This window comes from Hyperolius riggenbachi, chromosome 1, assembly GCF_040937935.1.
Source record: "Hyperolius riggenbachi isolate aHypRig1 chromosome 1, aHypRig1.pri, whole genome shotgun sequence".
Taxonomy (NCBI): domain Eukaryota; kingdom Metazoa; phylum Chordata; class Amphibia; order Anura; family Hyperoliidae; genus Hyperolius; species Hyperolius riggenbachi.
Genome location: NC_090646.1, coordinates 208,744,375 through 208,769,558, shown reverse-complemented (window position 1 = coordinate 208,769,558; position 25,184 = coordinate 208,744,375). Strand labels below are relative to the sequence as shown.

Sequence of the window (25,184 nt, the reverse complement as noted above, 5' to 3'; positions counted from 1 at the left end):
CTCCTCAGTCTCATGCCTCCGATATTGAGGTCTCCAATCCAGCTCTGATGTGAACTGTTGATGTTAAAGAAGAGGAAGAGGGGTTTTTTGTTGTTTTTTTTTTGTCAAATTAGAGTAAGATAATTTTTTTTTTTTTCCTGCTACAATTTTTTTTTATATTCCTCATGAAGAGATTTACCCCACTTCCTGCAGGAGCTCGGGAAACAAAGCCTCAAGCTGGGTTCTAAGTAGGTATGGTCAATCAGATGCAAATCATTCTGAATTAATGCAGAATTATGGTAATTTTAATGCAAATGTATGCTGCTTGAAACTGTATCCATTGATTCCTGCCTTTGGCTTAATTTTCAAGCTTCATACATTTTGCAAAAATCTGTATGACTTAGCATTAACTTTGAATCATTTGTATGTCATTGACTATGCCTAGTTTTAACCCTTTAGCCTTTTGTTTTGTTAAAAACTTAATGTCAAATGCTACATCTTCATTTTACAGGCATGTCAAATGATCTGAGTTGATTTCGTAATGCCGATTTGTCCATTTATATAGGTGAGCATTCTGGACACTGGAGAAGTCTGCATGGAGTTTTTAAGAGAACAGAATTCTCAGGAGCGGGTTAAAGAGGTGCTGAGGATATCATGTGACGGGGGTTTGGTAAGTGTTTCTTGCATTTCCGTTTGACAGAGAAACTTTATATTCCAGGATTTTCTCACAAAACCTTTTCTGTGTACTACTGTTCATATTTATTACTATACAGAAATACAGTAATGTTCTCTAATCTTTGTCATAGCATTCTTGTTATTGCCCTGCACTAGAGCCCAATTTTTTTTCTGTGTAAAAGTATAAGCTAATGTTTAGCTCATCTTCAGGATATTTTTTAAATTTATTTTTGTTACTTGGTACAGCAAGTAATAATAATGTGTGATTACAGTGATGGCAACAACATTTTTATTTATCTCTTCAGGTATACATTTATCATCCAAATGAAGGCAAAGGGTTTCCTTTGGACGACAGGCCTCCATCTCCTCCAGAAAACATGCTCAGTTACACTTTTGACAGTTTACCAGGTACAACACCATCCTAGACTTTGTTTCAGTCTCATGACAAAGAGTAAAATATCTACAGATTGTGCAGAGACTGGATGTTTGGAGTGTATCTTTTGAACTGTGTGCATATGACTGAAACTGCAACAAATATCTCTCTCTATATCTATTTTAAATGACCGCTATCGCCAAAATAATTCAAAATGCATGTGTTTGCCTATGTATAAAATGAAAATTTGAGTAAAATGTATCATAAAGCTATTTTTCCTATGTTGTTGTCACAATAGGTTGTAAAAATCTGACAAAGGCTTCTTTTACACTGCAAATTGCAAAAGGAAAAAAAAACCCTTGAGAATTCCCCATAAGGAGATTAGCTAGTCCAAAACATGTCACATCTGTCAGCTTTGTAAATGCCTATTGTAAGCAATAGCCACATAGGAGAAAAGTAATTTGTAGTTAATTTTACTCTGGGAGAAATGTATATTTTATAAGTATCTGAACACATCTAGCTTAAATTCAAAGAGGACCTGAAGTGAAAGAAATAGAGGCTGCCATCTTCTTTCCCTTCTAAACGATGCCAGTTGCCTGGCCACATATCCTCTCTCCTTTGAGACTATGAACAGGGTGTGGCTATTAAAACAAGGGACCTAGTCAACACATCCCAGGTTCCTGGAGAGTGCATGAGGGAACCTGGCAATCTTTTCCAGATGGGAATGCAAATGTGAATTGAATGACTAGGAATTTCAGGTATTTAGAGACTTCTTTTCGTAGCACTGCTGCTAAAGTATGCTATAGGGGTGAGGAAAACTGGCAGCTGAACAGAAACATTCTGGAAGTTGAACGTCAATGTGAATGTTTTGTTGCAAAGCAAAATATGCATTTGAGACTCTCCATTCCAGCCCAGTGCACTATATACTAGTTTTTCCAGCATCTACAGTAAAAGTCTTGGCTATTTCATGCTGGTGTTTGTGATTCAGGTAGCAGCAACTCCACTGAATTATAGTGGCAGTAACTGTGCTTGGCTTTGCTAGAGGTACGTTTTGCTGCTACAAATCTGTGTGTGACAAAGCCCTAAGTTGGTAAATATCAATCTAGCATTGTCTTTGTTAATGCACTCAAAGTGGTTTCATTTTTTTTTCTCTTGAATACTATATACTGCCAGGTTGCTTACAAATGCTTGCAATAGCTGACCCCCATATATAAGTATCTGGTTTGAAGCGTAGAATCTGGTTGTTAATTTCTGTAAGATCCCATTGCAACACCTGCTGTTTAAAGGTCTACGCTTACAAGCTCTGGGCCAATGTCTGTGAAAGCTACTCTGCTCCATTTTGTCAGTTTTCTGTACAGTATTCACTTGTACAGCCTTTTTCCTTTTCTCTTACTTTTATTTTTGTTGTTTTTTCAGAAAAATACTGGAAAAAGTACCAGTATGCATTAAAGTTTACAGAACTTGTGCGTTCCAAAACTCCAAAAGTGACGTACTATACAAGATATGCTAAATGCATGTTAATGGAGAACTCTCCCAATGCTGATTTCGAAGTGTGCTTCTATGATGGTAAATTAATGAATTTTTGAATGTTTATCAAGACGCAAATAAACCAGTATGTAACCTGTTCAATTACTCAGTGAGACCAGCACCCATGTATATGGAAAAACCAGGGTGCTTTTTACCCACGCTGCCCATGAGTACCTCTCGGGCAGTAAGTACACGCTAAAGTCCGGTCCGCACCTCCTTAAGAAAATAGCTTCTTTTACTTAACTGTTTTGGGACCGAATGCTGTGGCCCCTAAAGGACCAGAGCCACACTTTCCCTATTCTGCCCTGTGAGTTGGCTGTGATTGGCTCAGAGTAATCACCTGACCGAGATGCGGAAGCTCTGCTTTCACTGTGACAGAGTGTGCAGGTGCAGCGACAGAACGTGCAGGTGCAGCGACAGAACAGCGGCAAGGAAAGCGTGAGTGTGCGGCAGTGAATAGTTGAAATCTATGTCCTGTCAGTCAGAGCCGCACGAACAGGACGTAAATTCCAACTAAGTCGGTCCGGAAAAGGATAAAACATAGCTCTTTATTTAAAAAATTTTTTAAAAAAAAACCTGCATAAAAATGGGACTGCATCTGTCAGCTTACTGTTTTAGGCAGTCAGCCTTTCATCAAGCTGAACAGCCCCTTGGTGTTTGCATCTTGACACTTTTAAGCTTGGTGTGCAGGCTCTTGCTAGGATGCAATCCCCTTTTATTGCAGGGTTTGTAGCCTTTTTCAATAAAGAGCTATTTAAATAAGAGTATGTAACCTGTATCTTTCTCATTGACCTGAAACACTACCATACATTACTATACAGCTTATAACAAGACTTTCTCTATTTTAAGCTGCACAAAGACACCTCTCTTTGTATATGTGATTTTATACTGTACTATTAATCATTATTTTGATAATGATTTCTGCCAATGTCTGGTTTTAGAGATAGTCTGGTATGCCACACATTCCACAATCCATCTAACTAGCGTACAGTATCTAACCTCCTGTCCTCCCTTAAGGCTAGTTACACACCAAGACGTTGCGTTAGGTAGTACGTTAAGGTCGCATAACGTGCACCTAACGCAAGGCCTGGTGCTCTTCTATGTGGACGTCAAAGTGAGCCGCGTTGTGCAGCTCACTCTGGCGTCCGTGCATGCGTGCGTACTCTTGGACGCATGCAGCATCACGTGGTCCCGCCGGCCAATCGCCGCACAGAGCGGCCGCACCAGGAAGTAAACACTGCACGTCACAACGTGCAGTGAATATTAAAGGACTTACGAGGCCAACTACGTAAAAAAAGTTAATTACCTGCCTCTAAGTTTCAGGCACGGAGGACGCCGTCCGCGCCCTCCGTGCAGCGCCGCCGGGTCCCCCGCTCATTATCCCCCCGGGCCGGCTCCCGACCCCACGGCCCGGGTCGGGTTCTCCTTCCCCCTCCAAAGATGGCCGCTTCCTTTGGCCGCGGCTGTGCAGTCCGCCTGGCCGCGAATGCGGCTGCGCAGCTCTAGGGCCAACTCCTCCGATCCACGCTACGTAGCGTGGAATGGAGGGGTTGGCCCTAGAGCTGCGCAGCCGCATTCACGGCCAGGCGGACTGCGCAGCCGCGGCCAGAGGAAGCGGCCATCTTTGGAGGGGAAGGAGAGCCCGACCCGGGCCGTGGGGTCGGGAGCCGGCCCGGGGGGGATAATGAGCGGGGGACCCGGCGGCGCTGCACGGAGGGCGCGGACGGCGTCCTCCGTGCCTGAAACTTAGAGGCAGGTAATTAACTTTTTTCACGTAGTTGGCCTCGTAAGTCCTTTAATTAGCCATGTGCCTGGCCGCTCTCCGCTCCTCCTCAACATGACTGAGCATGTGCAAACAGTCTAACGCGGTTTAAGCCGCTGTAACGCCGTAGCATGCTGCACTTTCGACAGAACGTGCAGCGTTACATGTAACGCAACGTGGGCTGTCTGAACAGCCCACTTGTGTTACATTGCTGTGCGTTGGGGGAGCGTTACAGGCTGCACTAACGTGGGCCTGTAACGTCTTAGTGTATAAGCAGCCTAAAGCGGAATGAAACCCAGCATTTCCTCTTTGCTCTAATAGATTATTTACAGAATATTGTATACAACCAGCAATTTTTTTTTACTAGAACAGCATTCAAAGGGTTAAACACAGGACTTAGAAGCTTCCCTGCCAGCAAAGCTAGACACATCCAAAGTGTAGATCTTGTGTTTAATTGTATCAAGTGAAGAAAGTAAATAAACATTTCTCTGACACTGCCGGGTCTCCTGAACAAAGTCAGACAATTTAGAAAGCATTTTTGCTTGTTAGAACATAAATAAAGCCGTTATAAATAAAATGCATAGTCAGCTTTCAGAGCAAAAAAGTGTACTTTGGGAATGTATAATTTCTAAATGAATAAGAATACTTATGCACAAAAACATATATAACTGTGTGGCATATAAAAAGTAGGAAAACATGTTTTTATTGAATATTATGTCAGGGTTTTATACCGCTTTCAGGCTAACCTCCATCTCCCACCTCTCTTCTGCTAGGTATACACCAATAAATTTTCCGGCAGTTCAGAGTCAAAAGATTATTTGTGACAGCTCCTGATCAATAACGGGAATGATTTTCCAATCACTACTGCACAAAATCGATCTAGTAAACGATCTGGAGCTGATCGGACATGTCAGCTGCTGGGAAATTGAATAGTGTGTACCTAGCATAAACATTCAGTACCGTTATCCCTGATAACTTTATCATCTGACCTTTACCACTCCCTACCTAATATCCAACCCCAACCATTACCTTCTCTGTATACCTATCTCTAATTTCTGTCCTTATCTAGAATAAATCTTATCCACACACAAAATCCATTCTTTAACAATAACCAAATTATAACGCAAGTCCCACTTCCTCTATACCCCTAGCCGTAATTCCCTTGACTAGTAACCCATGAAGAGTACGTACTGACCTGTCTGTATCGACACAGTCAATAAGTGTGCCACTACTAACTTAGCTGAAGACCCACACCCAAGACTTGCGGTTAAGTATTCTATTTTTGCCAGCTGAGATTGGGGGTTTCCTCTTTCCAAGCTTGTGACATCTGTGCTGTGTATCACAATTTTTAGGAGCAAAAATTCATAAGACAGCAGAGTTTATTCGGGTAATAGAGAAATCAGGAAAGTCCCACACGCTAAAAGATGGGAGCAGAATAAGTGGCGGGAATGATGAAATGAAGTATTATGTGGATCATGCCAATGAGGTAATCTTTTACATAGTATTTATGTGAACTGTGTTCTGTATTGAATCTATTATTTTGTCTGTATATATGTTGAAATGTAACTCAACAGGGCCAAAACAGCTAGCTAAGCTAAAGTCTAAACGGTCTATTACAGCTAATTAGTTTAAAAAAACACACAAAAAAAACCTGCTCTACAATGCACGTTATGCTCTGACTCTATCTTCCATAGCTTTTAAATAAGCAGGCCAACTCTATTAATATTCCCTGATCTTGTTTAATTGTTCGAGAAGGCTGAGCTTGCTTCCACCTCCAGCTTACATGACAGCAACACCTATTTAGGTGGAATGACATGGTGGGACTGATCATACCTCATACGACCTGAAGGAAAAGGAGAAATTGTATCCTGTGGTCTCTTAAGGTGATAAGGCTGTTTCTGAATGATCCGCACAGCGGATCATTCGGAAACAGCCTTATTAGTCTGCCTACAGACTGTACACATGCTCTACTGTCGGTAGAACGCCCGCCCAGCGGGAGGGTCTGACGGACCTTTCGTTCGTTACAGTAGTGCGTGTGTACGCACCTTTTATATGGTATTGCAATGAGAATGCTCCACCAAGCAGCTCTATACATTGCTTTTGCAAAACTAGCCTTAGGTCACATCACTGTTTTGAGATACTTTTCTAATGCTGCTGCCCTTACCTGCTGGTGGCTTTGAAGTGGCTGCTGAATGCAAACTTTTCTGTTAGTGCTTCACTAACACCATAGCTCATGTGGAAGACCTATTACAAGTGAACACAGATTGCTCCAGTCAGGCAAAGTCTTAATGGCTCTTATTGTTGCAATTGTGTTTGTATAGGACTGACATCTCCTGCAGCACTTTACGTAGTGTATATACAGTCATGTTGCTAACCTTTCTTCAGAGACGCTCAGTCTGGTCGCTACCATAGTCAGCCATTGCCTTAAGTTCCAACTGTAGTCTAAAGCTGGCCAGACATCTAGTGATATTATGGCCTGATCAAGCAAGCTGGAAAATCTCTGACATGGTCAATGGGGTGCTCATCGGTAACAGCATGCAATAATGTGATGGACCCCTGGCTGCTGTCGTGTGTCCCCCCCCCCCCCAATGTTAATCTGCCCGTACATTGTAAATGTCAACTGCTCCATCTGCACAGACTCCAGGTTTTGTCACACGTACCACGGGCTAGATGTGCCACCACATGGTGGCACTAGATATGACGGCAGTGCTCAGGGGCGACAGCGAAGGAGACCGTGTCGGTGCAGCTGGAACAAGTGAGTTGCAATGCATGGGCACCGAGAGGGACATTGACATATGGGGAGCCATCGGAGGAGGCGTTGTCATGATACTCAAAAGTACCACTAGCAACACTGCGCACTCCACTTGTATAGCACATAACCTGTAAATACACAAATCGCTGTACATAGTGCTATTCTGCAGTTGCAATTCAAATCCGGACCACCCAGTGTTTGTGCTCCACTCGTGTCTCACACCACCTTCCACCGCACTCCTATATACTGTATACACTCACCAGATGTAAGCCACCTAAGGAAGCAGGTGGATCGAAGGTTTTATCACTGGCACCTGGGCAGTTTTTGGCAGAAAACAGCTTGTGCTTGGATCTCTTCATTAAAGCAAACATAGCGTAAAAACGTCTTAAAAGCTTAAATGCCCTGCGCTGAATGCGCACTTACGTATCCACAAGATGTACAAAGCATATCTAAATCAACCAGCGGGATCTGCCTTCCCTGGGTCCTGTCTCTGGCTGGGTAATGGCTTTCCGTCTCCCCTCTCCGGGCGCCTCGCGTCTCGTCCAGCCGGTTTCTGGATGACGTCAGGCGCACTGGCTCTGCCCTACGCCTTTCGTCCCATTCCCTACACCTTTCCATCCTCTAATGGATACGTAAGTGTGCATTCAGCGCAGGGAATTTAAGCTTTTAAGAAGTTTTTACGCTATGTTTGTTTTAATTTGCATTTTATGGAGGATTTGTGGATTAAAGTTTAATGAAGAGATCCAAGCCAAGTTATTTTCTGCAAAAAACTGCTGAGGTGCCAGTGAAAAAACTTTACATCCACCTGCTTCCTTAGGTGGTGTGTGTATACAGTATATAGGAGTCCGGTGGAAGGTGGTGTGAGACATGGTTGGAGAGCACAAATACTGGGTGGTCTGGATCTGAATTGTGACTGCAGAATCGCGCTATATACAGTGATTTGTGTATTTACAGGTTATGTGCTATACAAGTGGAGTGTGCAGTCTTGCTAGTGGAACTTTGACTTTTCCTATTGGAATTCTGTGACAGCGAACCCACGTTAAAATATATGCTTTAAATTGCCTTGAGGAACGGGACTGAATGCAAGGTTGATTTGTTTGTTAATTAGAAAAACTGAGGAACTGGATTTAATGTTACGCAATGAGTGACCTGTATGGTAATTAAGGATCATTAGTGGATATATGTGGACAGTTTGAAGGTAACTCAGGCGGCGCAGCCCTGTTGCCTTTATTCCAGTTGTCATGATACTGATTCCCGAGAGAGATCGGACAGGAATCGGCCTGCGGTGTATTGGCAGCTAAAAGATCTCTCTCTGATCAGAGAGATCTGTAACTTGGGCCTGGTACACACCATGCAATTTCCCATGAAATAGATGAGTCGATATATAATTTCCAACAGATCTGATCAGATTTCCGATTTTTCTTATCCATTTTCTGATCACTTCTATGCAAATCGATCAGAAAAACAATTCAGATCGGACCTGTCGGCAATTATCTATTTGACCCATCTATCTGATGGGAAATTGCATGGTGTGTACCAGGCTGTCGTTGATCTGCCCCATACTTTGCAAGGAGTATGTTCACCTTAAGGCCAATTTTTTTTTTTTAATTTTTTTTTACTCAATTAAGCCATCTGTATTGCTTTGGGATGTGGGAGGAGCCCGGAGTACCCAGAGGTAAGCCATGCAAATATGGCTGGAACATACAAATAGGCTTGCTCTCCACGGATTAATCACAAGTAACCACAACTAGCTGCTCAGCTGCCGCAATAAGAGCTAATTTGAATTACGAGTAACCACCGTGATTAATCCGTGAAGAGCAAGCCTACATACAAACACCATGCAGATAGTTTTTTTTTTTCAGGCCCTGATTTTAACCTTGGGACTGTAACGCCTATCTCAAACATTGTCCAACACTGACAACAAAACTGTCACTCCCTCCACTGGTGCCGCCCACTGCAATGACAGAGCACAGATTAACACTGCAGATAATCGTCTGATACTGGTACTTTTTATTCACAAGATACAGTGACAGATTTATTTTTCCATAATGACTAAAACAGCTGACACTGCTTAAATATTGCCTGTTCATGTAATTCTGAAGAGTTAACTAAAGGAATGGACAATATGTTATGGGGAGTCAGATGGATTTGTTACTATTTACAGTTGCCACTCATTTTATATGGCTGCAAAAAATTTTCAGAACAGAGAAGAAGATGCCTTGAAATTTATTGTATAGTCGGCTACATACTACCATAATTTCAGTTTTTCACAGCACGATTTAATCTCCACTACTGTTACTATATTAGAGCCACATCATTTGTCTGTCCTTGGAAACTGCGGTGAATATTGAGGAGAAAAAAGGAGAAAACCTTTCCTTGTTCCCTGTAACATTTGGAAGGTAAGATAAGTCGTCAAATGTATATATGTATATATAAAAAAAAAATTATCTACTCCATCTAGTCATTAGATTTATATTTTCCTGAAACCTTACTTTACTGTAGATTTTGTTTAATATGCACTAGCTGAAGATCCAGCGTTGCCCAGGTACAGTGGGATGCGAAATTTTGGGCAACCTTGTTAATCGTCATTATTTTCCTGTTTAAATCGTTGGTTATTACCATAAAAAATGTCAGTTAAATATATCATATAGGGGACACACAGTGATATTTGAGAAGTGAAATTAAGTTTATTGGATTTACAGAAACTGTGCAATAATTGTTTAAATAAAATTAGGCAGGTGCATAAATGTGGGCACTGTTGTCATTTTATTGATTCTAAAACCTTTAGAACTAATTGGAACTCAAATTGGCTGACCAACATACACAGGGGAATCCAATTATGAGAAAGTATTTAACCACTTAACGACCGCCTAACGGCGATAGGCATCGGCGGGTCAAAGTGGTGTTACCATGGAAATGGCTGCTCGTTCGAGGGTGTGTCCGTGAACAGCCTGCGAGCCGCGATCGGAAGAAATCCCCGCTGTTTACATCATACGGCGCAGCAGCGCCGTAAAGGAGATCGGTGATCCCCAGCCTCTGATTGGCCAGGGATCGCCGGCATCTGATAGGCTGAAGCCTATCAGAGGCGGCGCAGGACGGATCGCTGTCCTGCGCCGCCCATAGCGAAAGGGAGAGGGGGGTAAGGAGAGGGAGGGCGGAAATTGCTGCGGAGGGGGGCTTTGAGAAGGGGGGGGGGGAAGTCTGGTCGCCCTGGCTCAATCATGATCTGTGCTGCGGGCTGGAGAGCCCACACAGCACAGATCAGGCAAAACACCTCTGGTCCTTAAGTGGTTAGAGCGGATCCGAGATGAAAAACTAACTATAACAAGTAACTTGTCTATATATCTTATCTAAAGTTTAGAGTTTATACAGCAAATCTAACTGCAAACAGCTTTAATAGAATATGACTATTTCTTCCAGTGATAAAATGACAGCAGCCATGTTGTTTGTAAACATTACACAGAGGCAAGCTTATCTGCATCTTGAGCAAAAAAACCTAATCCCCCCCCCCCACCCTCCTCCCCTCTGCCATCTCTGGCTAGAAATACCTCCCTCCTCCTCCTGCCCAGACTGAGCTCCCATGAGCCCTTGCTACTGTCTGAAAATAGAACAAAGTAAATCACACTTGCGCTCAAACAAAACAGTAATGGCCCTTTAAATGCCCCAGGTGCTGCTCTCTTAGACTGGATGGAGCCAGTTGCTGATAAACACAAGAGGGTAGGGGGAGACAGAGCGCTCCAATATACATCTGGGTTAATGCACTATTGGAGCGCTCTCTGTCTCCCCCTACCCTCTACTGTCTGAAAATGCCTTGGCTCTCTGAAAACCTGTGGGCGTGGCTTGTTTAGTTTATAGGGAATTAGAGTATTTAAAAACAAAAAAGTATTTGGCTTGAGGAATGCCCTATAAACAATAGGAAAGGAACACAATTATGCAATGTGTAAACGTTCATCTCGGATACACTTTAAGGGGGTCAGTTGTAAGTTTCCGTCCTCTTTTAATTTTCTCTGAAGAGTAGCAACATGGGGGTCTCAAAACAACTCTCAACTCTCAAATGACCTGAAGACAAAGATTGTTCACCATCGTGGTTTAGGTAAAGGATACAGAAAGCTGTCTCAGGGCTGGTGCACACCGAGCGGCTTTTTGGGCGTTTTCAGATCCGCTTGCGGATCTGCTTGGTCAATGTATCTCAATGAAGTGGTGCACACCAGAGCGGCAGGCGTTTTGCAGAAACGAATAATGCCTGGGTGAGGCATTTTTTGGATTTCGGATGCGTTTCTGCCTCAATGTTAAGTATAGGAAAAACGCAAACCGCTCTGAAAAACGCCTGTTCAGAGCGGTTTTGCAGGCGTTTTTGTTACAGAAGCTGTTCAGTAACAGCTTTACTGTAACAATATATGAAATCTACTATACTGAAAACCGCAGCAGCAATCCGCAAAACGCTAGCAAAACGCCTCATAAAAATAAAAAAAAGCGTTTAAAAATCTGCTAGCATTTTGCGGATCTGCTTGCGGTTTTTGGTGTGCACCAGCCCTCAGAGATTTCAGCTGTCTGTTTCCACAGTTAGGAACATATTGAGGAAATGGAAGACCACAGGCTCAGTTCAGTTTAAGGTTCGAAGTGGCAGACCAAGAAAAATCTCAGACAGAAGCGACCAATGGTTAGAACAGTCTGAATCAACCCACCGACCAGCACCAAAGGCCTACAACAACATCTTGCTGCAGATGGAGTCACTGCATCGTTCAACCATTCGGTGCACTTTACACAAGTAGATGCTGTATGCGGGAGTGATGCAGAGGAAGCGTTTTCTCCACCCACAGCACAAACCGAGCCGCTTCAGGTATGCTAAAGCACATTTGGACAAGCCAGCTTCATTTTGGAATAAGATGCTGTGGACTAAAATTGAGTTATTTGGGCATAACAAGGGGCGTTATGCATGGAGGAAAAAGAACACCACATTCCAAGAACACCTGCTACCTACAGTAAAATATGGTGATGGTTCCATAATGCTGTGGGGCTGTGTGGCCAGTGCAGGAACTGGGAATCTTGTCAAAGTTGAGGGACGCATGGATTCCACTCAGTATCAGCAGATTCTGGAGACCAATGTCCAGAAATCAGTGACAAAGCTGAAGCTGCGCCGGGGCTGGATCTTTCAACCAGACAACGACCCTAGACACTGCTCAAAATCGACTGAAGCATTCATGCAGAGGAACAAGTACAACGTTCTGGAATGGCCATCTCAGTCCCCAGACCTGAATATAATTGAAAGTCTGTGGTGTGAGTGAAAGAAAGCTGTCCATGCTCGAATGCCATCAAACATGAATGAACTAGAGATGTTTTGTAAAGAGGAATGGTCCAAAATACCTTCAACCAGAATAGAGACTCTCATTGGAACCTACAGAAAGTGTTAAAGGCTGTAATTTCTGCAAAAGGAAGATCTATTAAATATTGATTTCATTTTTTTTTTGTGATGCCCAAACTTTTGCACCTGCCTAATTTTGTTTAAGCAATTATTGCGCACGTTCTGTAAATCCAATAAACTTCATTTCACTTCTCTAATATCACTGTGTGTGTCTTCTATATCAGTGTTCTCCCCAGAGCCATTTACCAGGGCGGGCCGCCCGGCTGATCACCCCCGAGCGCCCGGGTAAATTTATCCCGTTCTATGCTGCTCATTAGTGACCAGCGGCGGCTGTATCATTGCAGCCAGCCGCTGTCACTCAAAGACGCTGCCTCCGCCCTCCTCCTCAGCTCCCGTCTATTGTGTGGAGGGACGGGGAAAGCAGGTGACGTCACACGCAGCTTAGCTGAGCAGGAGATCGCAGAGGAAGCGTGTCTCAGTTCTCTGTGGAATGTTTAGCCAGACGCTCTCTTCCTTCTCTAGCTGTATTCATCCTGCTTCCAGCCGCTGCGTGTTTGTGTGTATGAGAGTTTCGCTGGCTTCGGCTAATGGAGGAGGGGGGTATCTAACTCAGCCCCCGCCAGCTAGAACTTCAAGATGCTTAACCCTTTCACCCCCTGATTATCCTGTCCTGTGACTGTGTCCCCTGGTCTCTTAATCTTGCCAGACTAGACTGGTCTGAGGGGGGAGAGTGAGACTCTGTACTGACAGCCACGGACTCATACAGGGCAAAGGCAGGCAGCGAGTGATTAGTGAGGCACCCTGGCCCCTTGACAGCCACATAGCCAGGTTTGAAAATGAAAACTACTAAGATTTTTTTCCCATGTTTCCTATATACATGGGTGGTGTAAGAGGGGATATCTGGGGCTGCCCGCTTATCAATATCATGCTATGGCCCAGAAATCCTATTTTCCACACTGGGATCACCCATGTATATAGGGAAAACTGCTAGTTTCATTGTCAAATCAGCAGAAGGATAGTTAAAACTTTAAAGACACTTTACCTGTTAAAAAAAATTGGCCAGCTACTTACCTGGGGCTTCTTCCAGCCTCTTAAATTGTTCTAATCCCCTGCAGTAATTCCACGCTGCTGCTGCTTTGTTCCTCCATGATGTGTCATTCGCCTTTCCCATCACGTTCCCATGACTGGTACTGCACTTTGGGGTAACTAAAAATTGCTACTGTGCACCGACAAAGTACTCCTGGCCACAGCAGCACGATCGCGTTTGTGCGAGGCTAAGGAACAGAGCAGCGTGGAATGGCGATGAGGGCAGCAGGAGGACTTTAAGGGGCTAGAAGCCCCAGGTAAATAACTAGCCTAATTTTTCTTCAATTAAGTATCTCTTTAAGAGATCCCAGTACGGAGCCTAGCCTGTCGATTTTTTTTATTTATTTTTTTTTCTGGGGGGGGGGGGGGGGGGGCACGGTGGCAATAACCCACCTAGTGGCAATCAGCATGACCGTCCCCACCTGGCTGATTTTCATAACACCCGGCTGGAAAAGATTTCTGGGGAGAACACTGTATATGATATATTTAACTGACATTTTTTTTTTTTTATAGTAACAACCAACCATTTATACAGGAAAATCATGACAATTAACAAGGTTGCCCAAACTTTCGCATCCCACTGTATGTGTTTTGTCGTTGTTGGGTCCGGCCACTTATTGTACCCTTGACACACAGTCACTCAATGAAGCAGCTTGTTGAGTTTTGGCATCAATAATGTGAGAATGGAAGCAGTTTATCAATCGAGCAAATATTATTGGCTGTTTGTGGCTCTGCCCCCTTTTTGAATTTGAACCCCAATCACCCTATGACTGACTGTAGCAGGTTTGAGGCCACTGCCATTAACCACCCTGGCATTCTATTAAGATCGCCAGGGTGGCTGCGCAGCAGTATTTTTTTGAATTTTTCTGAACGGGATTTCCTTTAGGGCTTCCCCGTCGCCATGCGATGATCGCGATGATGTCATCGACGTCGTGACGTCACAGGGAGTCCCGAACCACCCCTCAGCGCTGCCTGGCACTGACTGGCCAGGCTGCGCACGGGGTCTCGGGGGGCCTGTTACGCGGCGGCGTATTGCGTACAACACACAGCTAGCAAAGTGCTAGCTGCGTGTTTTACAAAAAATTTGTGCAGATCGGCCCAGTAGGGCCGGAGCGGTGCACAGCCGGTGGTCATGGACGAGCTCAAATTTCCCGGCCAAGAAGGTTAATGGTGTAGCAATTTAAATATTCTCTTTGAAAATCAATAAATGAAATTTAATGTTTGGTTGTTGTAGGCTCCACCCACTTTCCAGAATATTAATCCCAGTCACCCAGTGAGCAACTCCTCAAGGTTTGAGAAACCTCCAATCAGTCCAAAAATGGCTGCAGTTTACATGTTCCCATTGCAAATTTATGGCTGAAATTGAATTGGCTGTTGTATGCTCCACCCACTTTCCCAGAATTGTTAACCTCGATCACTATGTGGCCAACTATGCTAAGTTTGGGGTGATAGAGTGCAAAACAGCGCAGGGAAAGTTGGGTGCATCATGTGCCGCCATAGGTCATAATGTGAATTACAGCTATAGCGGCAATCGGACAGTAATTTGGGTGCGGTCAAAAGATGGACCCCAAATTACTGTAAAAACTGTAATAGCTTGTTGCTGAATGACCTCTTTCTCCTGAGTCCATGGCTGCCTGGAGGGAGAATAGTAATTAACGCCGACGGGACTTTGGCAAGAGCAGGGTGGGACGTTTTTGGCTTCACCCTGTGGCCAAATTTCCTGGCATCGTTGTTGCATGTATGCGTTTTGGCACTTTATTACCGTGAGAATGGCAGCCTTTTAAATTTCCACATTGATGTGAAATCTGATTAGCTGTTTGTGGCTCTGCCCAGGTGTGCAGGGGGGACATGACACCCCCAGAACATATGTTCCCAGGTAATAAAGGCATCTGTATACCAAGTTTTGTTGAAATTGGTCAAATGTTTTTTTTTTTTTTATAGCTCATAGCTTGATACTGATCTGGGCAGTACAGAGTTGGCATTGGTGGAATTCCAACTGTTATCAGTCATATTATTGCTGAAGCCTGACTAATATCTAGTGTTCTACAGTGGTGATTCAGTTAAACAATCGATATCAGAGATATTGAAAGTTTAACTGATGTGTTAATAATCTGTATGTATATTGGGATGCATTACTCTTGTGTCCCTCTATCTCTGTGTTAGGGGGGGGGGGGGGGGGGGTGGAGGAACCCCTCAGCTGCGTGGATTCCTGACTAGAAGATTTAATGACACCTGATTTTTAGTGAATAGAGAGTAAACTACAGCTATGATGGCTTGTACATATGCAAAATGTAATACGTTTCACAGTTTTTAAATCCAAAGGCTTCTTTTCCACTTGCAAGCGCAATCTCAAATGTGTTCAAAACCAGGGCTGTGGAGTCTGAGTCGAGGAGTCAGTTGGAGCAATTTTAAGTACTCTGAGTCGGAGTCAGTGATTTCATAAACTGAGGAGTCGGAGTCAGATGATTTTTGTACAAAATCCACAACCCTGCTAAGTATTAGACTTATGCTGGGAGTACACGTTAAGTTTTTACTTTAGATAGATGGGTTCGATAGATAAATTCCAACCTGTTGGATCTGGTCGATTCTACTTTCGTTTCGATTCTCCTCATTCAAGTGAATGTAATTGATAAGAAAAGATAAGGAATCGAGCAGTGAATCGAGAGTAGAATCGAACGAAAGCGAAAACGACGGCAAAAACGCATCGTATATTCCCAGCATAAGGAGTCGAGGAGTCTGAGTCAGAGCCATTTTGGGCACCTCGGGTTGTAGTCAGTGGTTTCCTAAACTGAAGAGTCAGAGTTGGAAACGGAAGATCTTTGTACCGACTCCACAGCCCTGTTCAAAACGGGCTAATGGAAAAAGTGCACCATGATTTGCATGTAAATCATGGTGCACTAGCAATCGGCAAAATGCTGGTGATTTCGCTTGTTCAAGTGGATCGCGACTAGTGGAAAATGCGAAGGCACAGGATGGCTGCAGGGGGCTGGTAGATGCCTCAGGTAAGCGAAACTTATTTTTATTTTTAGAGTTAAGGTTCCCTTTAAAGTCCTGGGATAAGGCTTTAACCTGTTGCCTTATAAATGAGTATGTTTGTTTTTCCATCTTATTTTACACACTTTTTTGCCCAGTTAAAACCGAAGTCTTAAATCTCCATTTCTATATTTTGTAGGAGACCAGTAATCCCAGATGTTATGAAGCCATTAACACAGCCAACAGCTACACAGGATACAGGATGCAGGCAGAGGGATCAGGGCCGTTCAGATCAGCTCTTTGCCAGTTCAACTTCTCCCAACCACGTGCCTAACATAAATCCTTCAGTAAGTACAATTGTGCAGATTAGAGCTGTATAGCATTCGTGCCTTTGTGTCCTCAGACCAGAACAGACTAATATATATATGTAAACTCCTTTATTTTTCTAAAATAGGTCCCAATATGTCCCCATTTTTTTTTTTTTTTTTTACCTGGTCTGTGTGCCTTTGCTAAACTGTGCTGAACTCTTCCCACAACCTCCTTGGCACTGCACAGTTCAGTCTTTTTTTTTTTTCCTGCTATTTAAGATAAGATAAGGACACATGATCAGAAGGTAATTGAATCCTCCCTTCCCTTTGAAGAGTTTACACACTGATATAAGCCTTTCATCTAGGTGATTGACACTGAGCTGAGTAAAAAGTCAGAAGTGATGTCACTTTTAGCATCACAGAGAGACTGGAAAAAAATATATATTTCTGCCGGTTTCCATCTTTACATATTCCATTTCTCTTGACAGTGAACACTATAAATAAGCTAAATTTCATATTGGATGATTTTTTTTTTTCCAGTTAATATGAAGTTTCATCCTACTTTAAATGCAAGTGTAGTAGGGAGTGGCAAGTATACTTGACTGATTTCTTTACAAATCATTCTCATCCTTCAGATCCCCATGTTTGATAGAGAAGTCTGTGCAAGACACAGCCACATTGCAGGCATCATTTATCTGCTGTGCATTGAAATTAGCAAAGTCGCATGCAAATGTAAAACTGAAATACTGTATATTGTTGACACTACTTATTTTTTGTAGCAGATGCTTTCATATGAGGGATCTGTATTTTCTGCTCAGACTGGTCCTTGCTCCAATGCAACTAAAACACACACTCCAGATCCAGGCCAAGTCCTTAAGTCAGTGTTTGTGAAAAACGTGGGCTGGGCATCTCAGGTAAGCAGTTTTTTAAATGAACATAGTATAGTGTTTAAGGGAATTTATGTTTACCTTTTTAAAGATTTGATTTTTGATTTCCTCTTAACAGCTAAGCAATGGGGCTGTATTGGTTCAGTTCAATGATGGTTCGCAGCTTGTGGTCCAACCTGGAGTTTCTACCATCATTTATACAGAGCCAAATGGACAAGTGACCAGGTGAGTACATTAGTTATAGCTGATATGTTAATATTATGTATTGATTAGTTTAAAACCTGTAAGTAGCATACTGTTCTCCTTCTACGGTTGTGCCATAGTGCCTAATATTGGATTCTGGTAAAAATGGCCATGTAACTATGGCAATTATTTTAGAAACTCTCCAACTGGGATACTCAAAGTACTGCAATTTTTGGGTAGCTAAAAGCCTTAAGATTGGCTCCTCAATATCGATTGTTGCAAATTAGATAGTGATCCACACTGGGATATGTAAATCCACAAAGGCTGCAGCTTGCAATAGATTATTAACCACTTGCCGACCGCACACTCGTACCGTGTGGCGGCAAAGTGGTAGCTGGTTGGACCAGCGACGCACATCTGCGTCGCCAGGTGCCTCCCTAATTAATCAGCGTTTCCTGTTGTCTCCTTTGTTTACATTGAACGGCGCTGTTGCTACAGCAGTGCCGTAAGGCAGATTGGCGATCCCTGGCCAATCAGCGGCCGGGGATCGCCGTCATGTGACAGAGGACAGCCTGTCAGGCTGCACAGGATGGATAGCTTCCCGTGCAGCCTTGCACAGGACGGATAGCGTCCTGTGCAGCCCCGATCACCAGGGGTGAGAGGGAGGGGAGGAATTTCGCCGCGGAGGGGGGCTTTGAGGTGCCCCCCCCCCGCAACATGCAGGCAGGAGCGATCCGACCCCCCCCCCCCCTGCACATCATCCCCATAGGGGGGAAAAAAGGGGGGCGATCTGATCGCTCTGCCTGCAACCTGATCTGTGCTGGGGGCTGCAGAGCCCACCCAGCACAGATCATAAAAAACCACGCTGGTCCTTAAGGGGGGGGGGGGTAAACCCCTGGACCTTAACCACCCTGGCGTTCTATTAAGATCGCCAGGGCGGCTGCGGGAGGGTTTTTTTTAAATTTAAAAAAAACTATTTCATGCAGCCAACTGAAAGTTGGCTGCATGAAAGCCCACTAGAGGGCGCTCCGGAGGCGTTCTTCCGATCGCCTCCGGCGCCCAGAATAAACAAGGAAGGCCGCAATGAGCGGCCTTCCTTGTTTTGTTTAGATCGTCGCCATAGCGACGAGCGGAGTGACGTCATGGACGTCAGCCGACGTCCTGACGTCAGCCGCCTCCGATCCAGCCCTTAGCGCTGGCCGGAACTTTTTGTTCCGGCTACGCTGGGCTCAGGCGGCTGGGGGGACCCTCTTTCGCCGCTGCTCGCGGCGAATCGCCGCAGAGCGGCGGCGATCGGGCAGCACACGCGGCTGGCAAAGTGCCGGCTGCGTGTGCTGCTCTTTATTTGAACAAAATCGGCCCAGCAGGGCCTGAGCGGCAGCCATCGGCGGTGATGGACGAGCTGAGCTCGTCCATACCGCTAAGATGGTTAAGTGGTTAAAGGGTACATCCGGCAATCTGAAAAATAATTGTCACTTACCTGAGGCTTCTTTCAGCCTCTAGCATCTGTTCCACGGCGCAGTTTCACTCTGAGCCAGGCCTACGCTCTTACCTCCGTAAGATCGTGACCTGCGTCTGGGTTATGCGTTTGGGATATGCGGTGGCGTGCCACGTGCCTCTGGTGATTCCATTATCACAGGAAGCGATCTGTGCTTGAGCAGTTCAGAGATATTTGAACTGCGCAGAACACTCCCAGCTACAGTAGCACGATCACAAGATCCTGGCCCGATCTTACGGAGAGGATGCTTTGACGCTAATCACATCAGGGCCACACAGCTCTACTCCCTGTACTGTGGCATCACAATAGCCCTGCCAGCTCCTTTCTACTGCGCATGTGCGGCCGTGCTCGGGTGTTTACTGCAAGATGGCATGGAGCACGGCCCTGATCTGGAGGGGAACTGCGCTCAGTGATGGGGGACATCTGAGTAGCAAGGGAAGCCTTAATTGGATCTTGAATTTTCCCTCTCAAGGTGAATATCAGTTTTTGATCGCTTGGAATCGCTTTAATGTGAATCTGAAGTATAATAAAATAAACAGATGCTTGCCTAATGAGGGAAGGCTCTGGGTCCTATAGAGCCTTCCTGTTCCTCTCCTCATCTCCTTGTTTTCCCACAAAGCTGTGTGTAGCACTGTGTGGTTACTAATGTTTCTGAACATCACATGCCCAGGAAGCTCTTGGTTGTAGCTCTATAGAGTCGGAGCTGTGAATGGGCCTACAGTGACGGCGCAGAGGGAGGCTGGGTTCAGTAAGGGGCCACCAAGTGTCTGATGACGGGTATCCATAACTTTTATATTTTATCTTAGTCTCAGATTTTAAAGTCAGATAGGGTCTCATGCACTTTTCACTGCATTGTTTTCATGGATTGTGCTCCCAAATGCCTGACATCTGTCATGTCATGTGTTCGGATTTTCCTCTTGGTGGCATGTATGTATTTGTATTGCCACAATACCTCATATAAGGCCCAGATAGACTGTATTTCTATTTACAAATCTACGAAATAAAACGCTCCCTTACTCACCCTTCTACAGCTGGCCAAATGAAAGCACTGGGCCGCTGTAAACTATCTAAATCCCCCCCCCCAACTCGCCCCTCCCTCTCTCCTGCAAAATCCACGACTTTCTTGGTTGTGGATTTTGCTGCCCTAAGCACTTCCGTGTGAGGCAGGGCTATGAGCTGCAGCTCTGCCTCACATACGTCTGTCAGCGGCGGATCTCCGCCTCTCCCCCGCCCGTCTGTGTAGGAAGACTGAGAGGGGTGGGGGAGAGGCGGCGATCCGTCGCTGACAGACTCGTGTGAGGCAGGGCTGCAGCTCATAGCCCTGCCTCACACGGAAGCGCTGCCCGGATTGCCCCCCAGGGAGTTTGGAGGGGATTTAGTTAGATTAGAGCAGCGGGAATGCGGCAGTTTAGTTAAAGCTATTAGGTTAAACCCTTTTTACATAAAAGTAGCTCTTTTTTTTGAGACTTCAGAGTCTCTTTAAATGCCTCCTGCTCTGCCATTCTGAAGTCCTCACTAGTCTGTAATTTTACTTTTCAGTGCGGTAATAGGTTTAATGAATTGGCCATTGGCAAGGTGATGGGTAAAATCAGCAGTTTTCTGTATTACTAAATGCAGTAATGTTTAGTGAATTGAGGCTAATGTGGGGAAATATCACCTAGGAGAAACCTCAGGGAAAAATGTAGGTCTATGTAAACATAGAAACTCTGTAGAGCATCACATTTCTACTGAAGTAACATTTCATTTTCTTTTTGTAGGCATGGAGAAAATGACAGACTTCCTGATTACATCAAAAGCAAACTGCAGTGCCTGTCCTCTATCCTAATGCTGTTTGCCAGCTCCTCCAACCAATCGTGACAGGCATCTTGCACATCACTGTGAATTTAATACCTGAGCCAGTAAAACATGACTGCTTTCACCAAGAATTATGTGACCACTTGTCTGTTCTTCTACAAGCCTGTGCTGTTACCTCCCTTTTCTCTAATAATGGCTGTAAATTCAGCATTTTCATATGTATATACGAGTATCTTCTAGAGCCATATATATCTTGGATCTTCTGTGTCTAGACCTTTGTCTCTGTAAATGTTGTATCATGTAAAGTATATTTTTTACTTTTATCTTTTTAATTTATAATCTGTAAACTACTAAAATGACATGTTGCTGCAAGAACCTAAATAATAAATGCAGTGATGTGAGTTCATTTTTATTTTTAACAAATTAAATGGCTTTTTTGGAGTACTTGTCAAACAAAAAAAAACTGTCACTCTAATAGACGTCATCACATAATCTAATGTATGAGCAGCATACTGAATTTTATGAAATGTTTTCTGTAATCTTAAAAGCAAGAAGTTTTAAATCAGGATGATACCATTTATTGGGTAACTACTTCTTGCTTTTACTGATGGCTAACACGGTACAATACCCTACTGCTACTGTAATCTTAAAGGATACCTGAAGTGGCGTGTGACATGATGAGATAGACATTGGTATGTAAAGTGCCAAGCACACAACTATGCTGTGTTCCTTTTTTTTCTTTCTCTGCCTAAAAGAGTTACATATCGTGTATGTAAGTGGGTGACTACAGTGTGACCCTCACTGATAAGAAATTCTAACTATAAAACCCTTTCCTAGCAGAAAATGGCTTCCGTGAGCAGGAAAGAGATAAGGGTCAATAGTTCATAGATTTTAGCTCTGGCATACTTCAATGAATGTGTCATTGAGCAAAAACCATAAAATAGTTAAAACTTAAAAAGTAAATTTAAACATAAAATAAGACTGTGTCCTTCAAAAGTTATCAACATGCTTCCACATCTGTAACATAATTAATAGATTGGCAGTACATTTTACTCTGGAGAAACTGCGAACAAAAATTTAACTTCATCACAATCAGTAGCTGATATCCCTTTTTACATGAGAAGTCTTTTCCTTTTCAGAAACTGATCATCCAGGTGCTCTATATGGCTGAGATTGTGGTGAAACCCCTTCACAGTGTGATGTCAGGACCATGGTCATAAGTTTCCTGTCTGAACCTCATTGCATTGTGGGAAATAACAGCTGTTTCCAGCTGGGTCCAACTGCTAAAAAAGCAAACAGCATCTCCTTCCAGTGACATCACCTGCCAGCAGTAAAAATGTCACCATGTGGTAAATGTCAGAATGTAAATTAGGGAGAGGAAAGATTTTACAATAGGAAAACACTGACTAAATCATTTATACATAATTATTGTAAAAATGAAGCTTTTTTTTTTAAATTTCATTTTCACTGGAGGTTCTCTTTAAAGCAAACCTGAACTAAAAATAAACTTATGAGATAATTGTATGTGTAGTGATAAAGGTAAACGGAAATTAGTAACAATCTCATTTTTATTTTTAGTTTAAAATGTACCCGAGTCAAAGCTTGTGTGCAAAATCACATACTTGCCTAAGGAGAGTGAAGCCTCTGGATCTTAATGAGACTTCCCTTGCTGCCCTCTGTCCCCAGTCGTCATTCGCAGACGTTTACGTGCTACTGTGCAGACGTGGCCGCACTTGTGCCAGAAAAGGAGCATGACCCCGATCAGTTGTAGGGTCAGAGAGCAACAACAGTGGACCAGAGACTGGCGAGGGAAGTCTCTTTAGGATCCAGAAAGTATGTGTTTCTGAACTCAAGCTCCAGGTTCTCTTTAAAGTAAATCTAAATTCCAACAAACAAGGATATACACTTACCTTAGGCTTCCTCCAGCCCCCTGTAGCCTGTGAGCTATCTCTGTGTCCCTCTATTCTCTGGTTGTCAGCCCTGGTAGTTTGGTGCTACTGCGTATCTCCTTGGTTGCACTCCCGTGGCTGGGAGCATTTTGAACCTGAGCAGTTAGTTAAGGCTTATAACTGCGCAGGCGCAGAACACTCCCAGCCACAGGAGCACAACCAAGGAGGCACGCGACTAGAACCATGCTTACACGATAGTTGGGGACTTTATTTGAGCTGTGGGAGGATGGACACAGAGGGACTCCACTGCCTACAGGAGGCTGGAGGAAGTCCCAGGTAAGTATAAAACCTTGTTTGTTTTATCGCAGGTACACTTTCAGAGCTGAATTCTAAACCACAGCCATGGCAGTCGATCTGCTTCATTCAGTTTCAAAACAAAATACAAATAACCCTTTAAATTTTTCAGAACCAAAACTACACTGGAAAAAGTTGTGTATGAGTGGCTCTGTGCTACTATGCAAGTGCAGGCTTTACTTGCACCTGTGCAGTGCAGCCATGCGAACAAGTTTGACAGGCTATATTGGGTGTGTCAAGGAGGATGGGGGAAGCTTCTGGACTTCCACTATTGAGGCAAGTATTCAATTTTGACTTTCATTTTTAGGTACCTTATAAAGCCAAAACCAGGTTGTAGAGAATAGAATACCAGCAGTTACAGCTTTACTTTTTGTGTGTGTAAATCGTACTCTGGTTAACCTGTAAAAGTGAACTACTGTAATAGAATTCTGTTAAAATGAGATTAATCCAAGGATCACTTTTATTCTGTACAGTTTGATATTAGAAGTGTCTACCTACATCATGCTGCAGCCCCTGTACCAATAAAGAGGCAGAGTTGCTGTCATGTATTTTCCAACATTTTGTGCATGTTGTGTGTGTACCCCAGTCATAGTCTGATACACTTGCTATAATCTAGGACAATTCTGAAGGCAAACCTAACTATATTTTTTGGAAGTAAGGAGAAGAATGCACAAATGCTATCCAGGATGGAAAATTAACCTGGCACTTCAGACTTGTGAGGACAGTGCAGGCTATCACCCCATCCATCATGTTGGACACATACGAGGAGCAGATGTTGACATATGGTGGGGAGATAGGAGTCCCAGTGTACTTGACATTCAGGTGTCATATTTGAAATAGGTGGCTGCAGCCTGAAATGTGTGTCAAGGTCCTAGGCAAATGCATGACCCCACCCCTTTATTAGGACCATTTTCACCATCAGATGCAGTGGCTCTGCCCTCTCCTGAATGGTTTTCAGTACAGAGATGGCAAGTTTCAGAGTACAGCACACTGCTGATGCCAACTAAACACATTCACTAAAATTCCTGTGCTCTAGTCATGCAATTGTGATGGGAAATAACTGAAGTGCAGGTATTGGAGTGGGCATGTCCAGTCAGTAGGCTCCAGCTACATGTGGACGTGGATGATGCTTTGGAGGCAGAGGAAAAATAAAAGAGGGCTGCAAGAAAATTCTTGCTGTACAATGTCTAGTGTGTAAATCAGCAGATGTGTATTGTGAGCATAGAAGCGGCTGGATTAAAAGTGTACCTGGGATGTGAATAATGGGGGGGGGGGGGGGGTGGTGGTGGTGGTATTTATACTTAGCTGGGGCTTCCTTGCCATTCTCTCCGTGCTCACTTGCAACGCAGGCGCAGAATGCCCCCGGTTTTGGGTGCACAACGGGGGTTTCGGCTAAGCCACGCCTGCCTGGGCAGGTGTGTGTGGCAAAATAAGAGAGCCCACGCATTTCATAGGGCTGAAGGAAGCCCCAGGTAAGTACAAATACACCCTTGTCCCACACCATGCCACAACTTCAGTGTCCACCTGCTGATTCCTCTACATGGATCACACACAACTTAAAGGAAGCCTGAGATGGGTATCAAGTTTCCTTTAAGTTGTGCGTGTGATCTATGTAGAGGAATCGGCAGGTGGACACTAAGTTGTGGCATGGTGTGTGACAGCAGGATTACACCTCCGCTATTATAGTTTGACAATGAAAACAAGTCCATGATGTTTGTATCATGCTTTATATATCCATAAATAATGAGCCTTACAAGAAAATGTTTGTATAAAAATGTACCA

At 43.9% G+C, this 25,184-nt stretch overlaps 1 protein-coding gene across 3 annotated transcripts in view; it reads left to right on the top strand.

The window, feature by feature from the left end:
- PLK4 (polo like kinase 4) overlaps positions 1-21,290 on the top strand; it is a 35,510-nt gene extending 14,220 nt beyond the window's left edge. Inside the window, exons 8-16 of one of the 3 annotated variants that reach the window (XM_068280006.1) lie at positions 545-649; positions 960-1,062; positions 2,444-2,593; positions 5,669-5,802; positions 9,376-9,467; positions 16,689-16,836; positions 17,580-17,711; positions 17,803-17,909; positions 21,123-21,290. In XM_068280006.1, the coding sequence (XP_068136107.1) occupies positions 545-649; positions 960-1,062; positions 2,444-2,593; positions 5,669-5,802; positions 9,376-9,467; positions 16,689-16,836; positions 17,580-17,711; positions 17,803-17,909; positions 21,123-21,222 (1,071 nt within the window). In that variant the 3' untranslated portion in view covers positions 21,223-21,290. Of the gene's footprint in view, positions 1-544; positions 650-959; positions 1,063-2,443; positions 2,594-5,668; positions 5,803-9,375; positions 9,468-16,688; positions 16,837-17,576; positions 17,712-17,802; positions 17,910-21,122 lie in introns of all 3 variants that reach the window. The other 2 variants (XM_068279999.1, XM_068280015.1) reach the window with 2 other exon arrangements.
- The last annotated feature ends 3,894 nt before the right edge of the window (positions 21,291-25,184 follow it).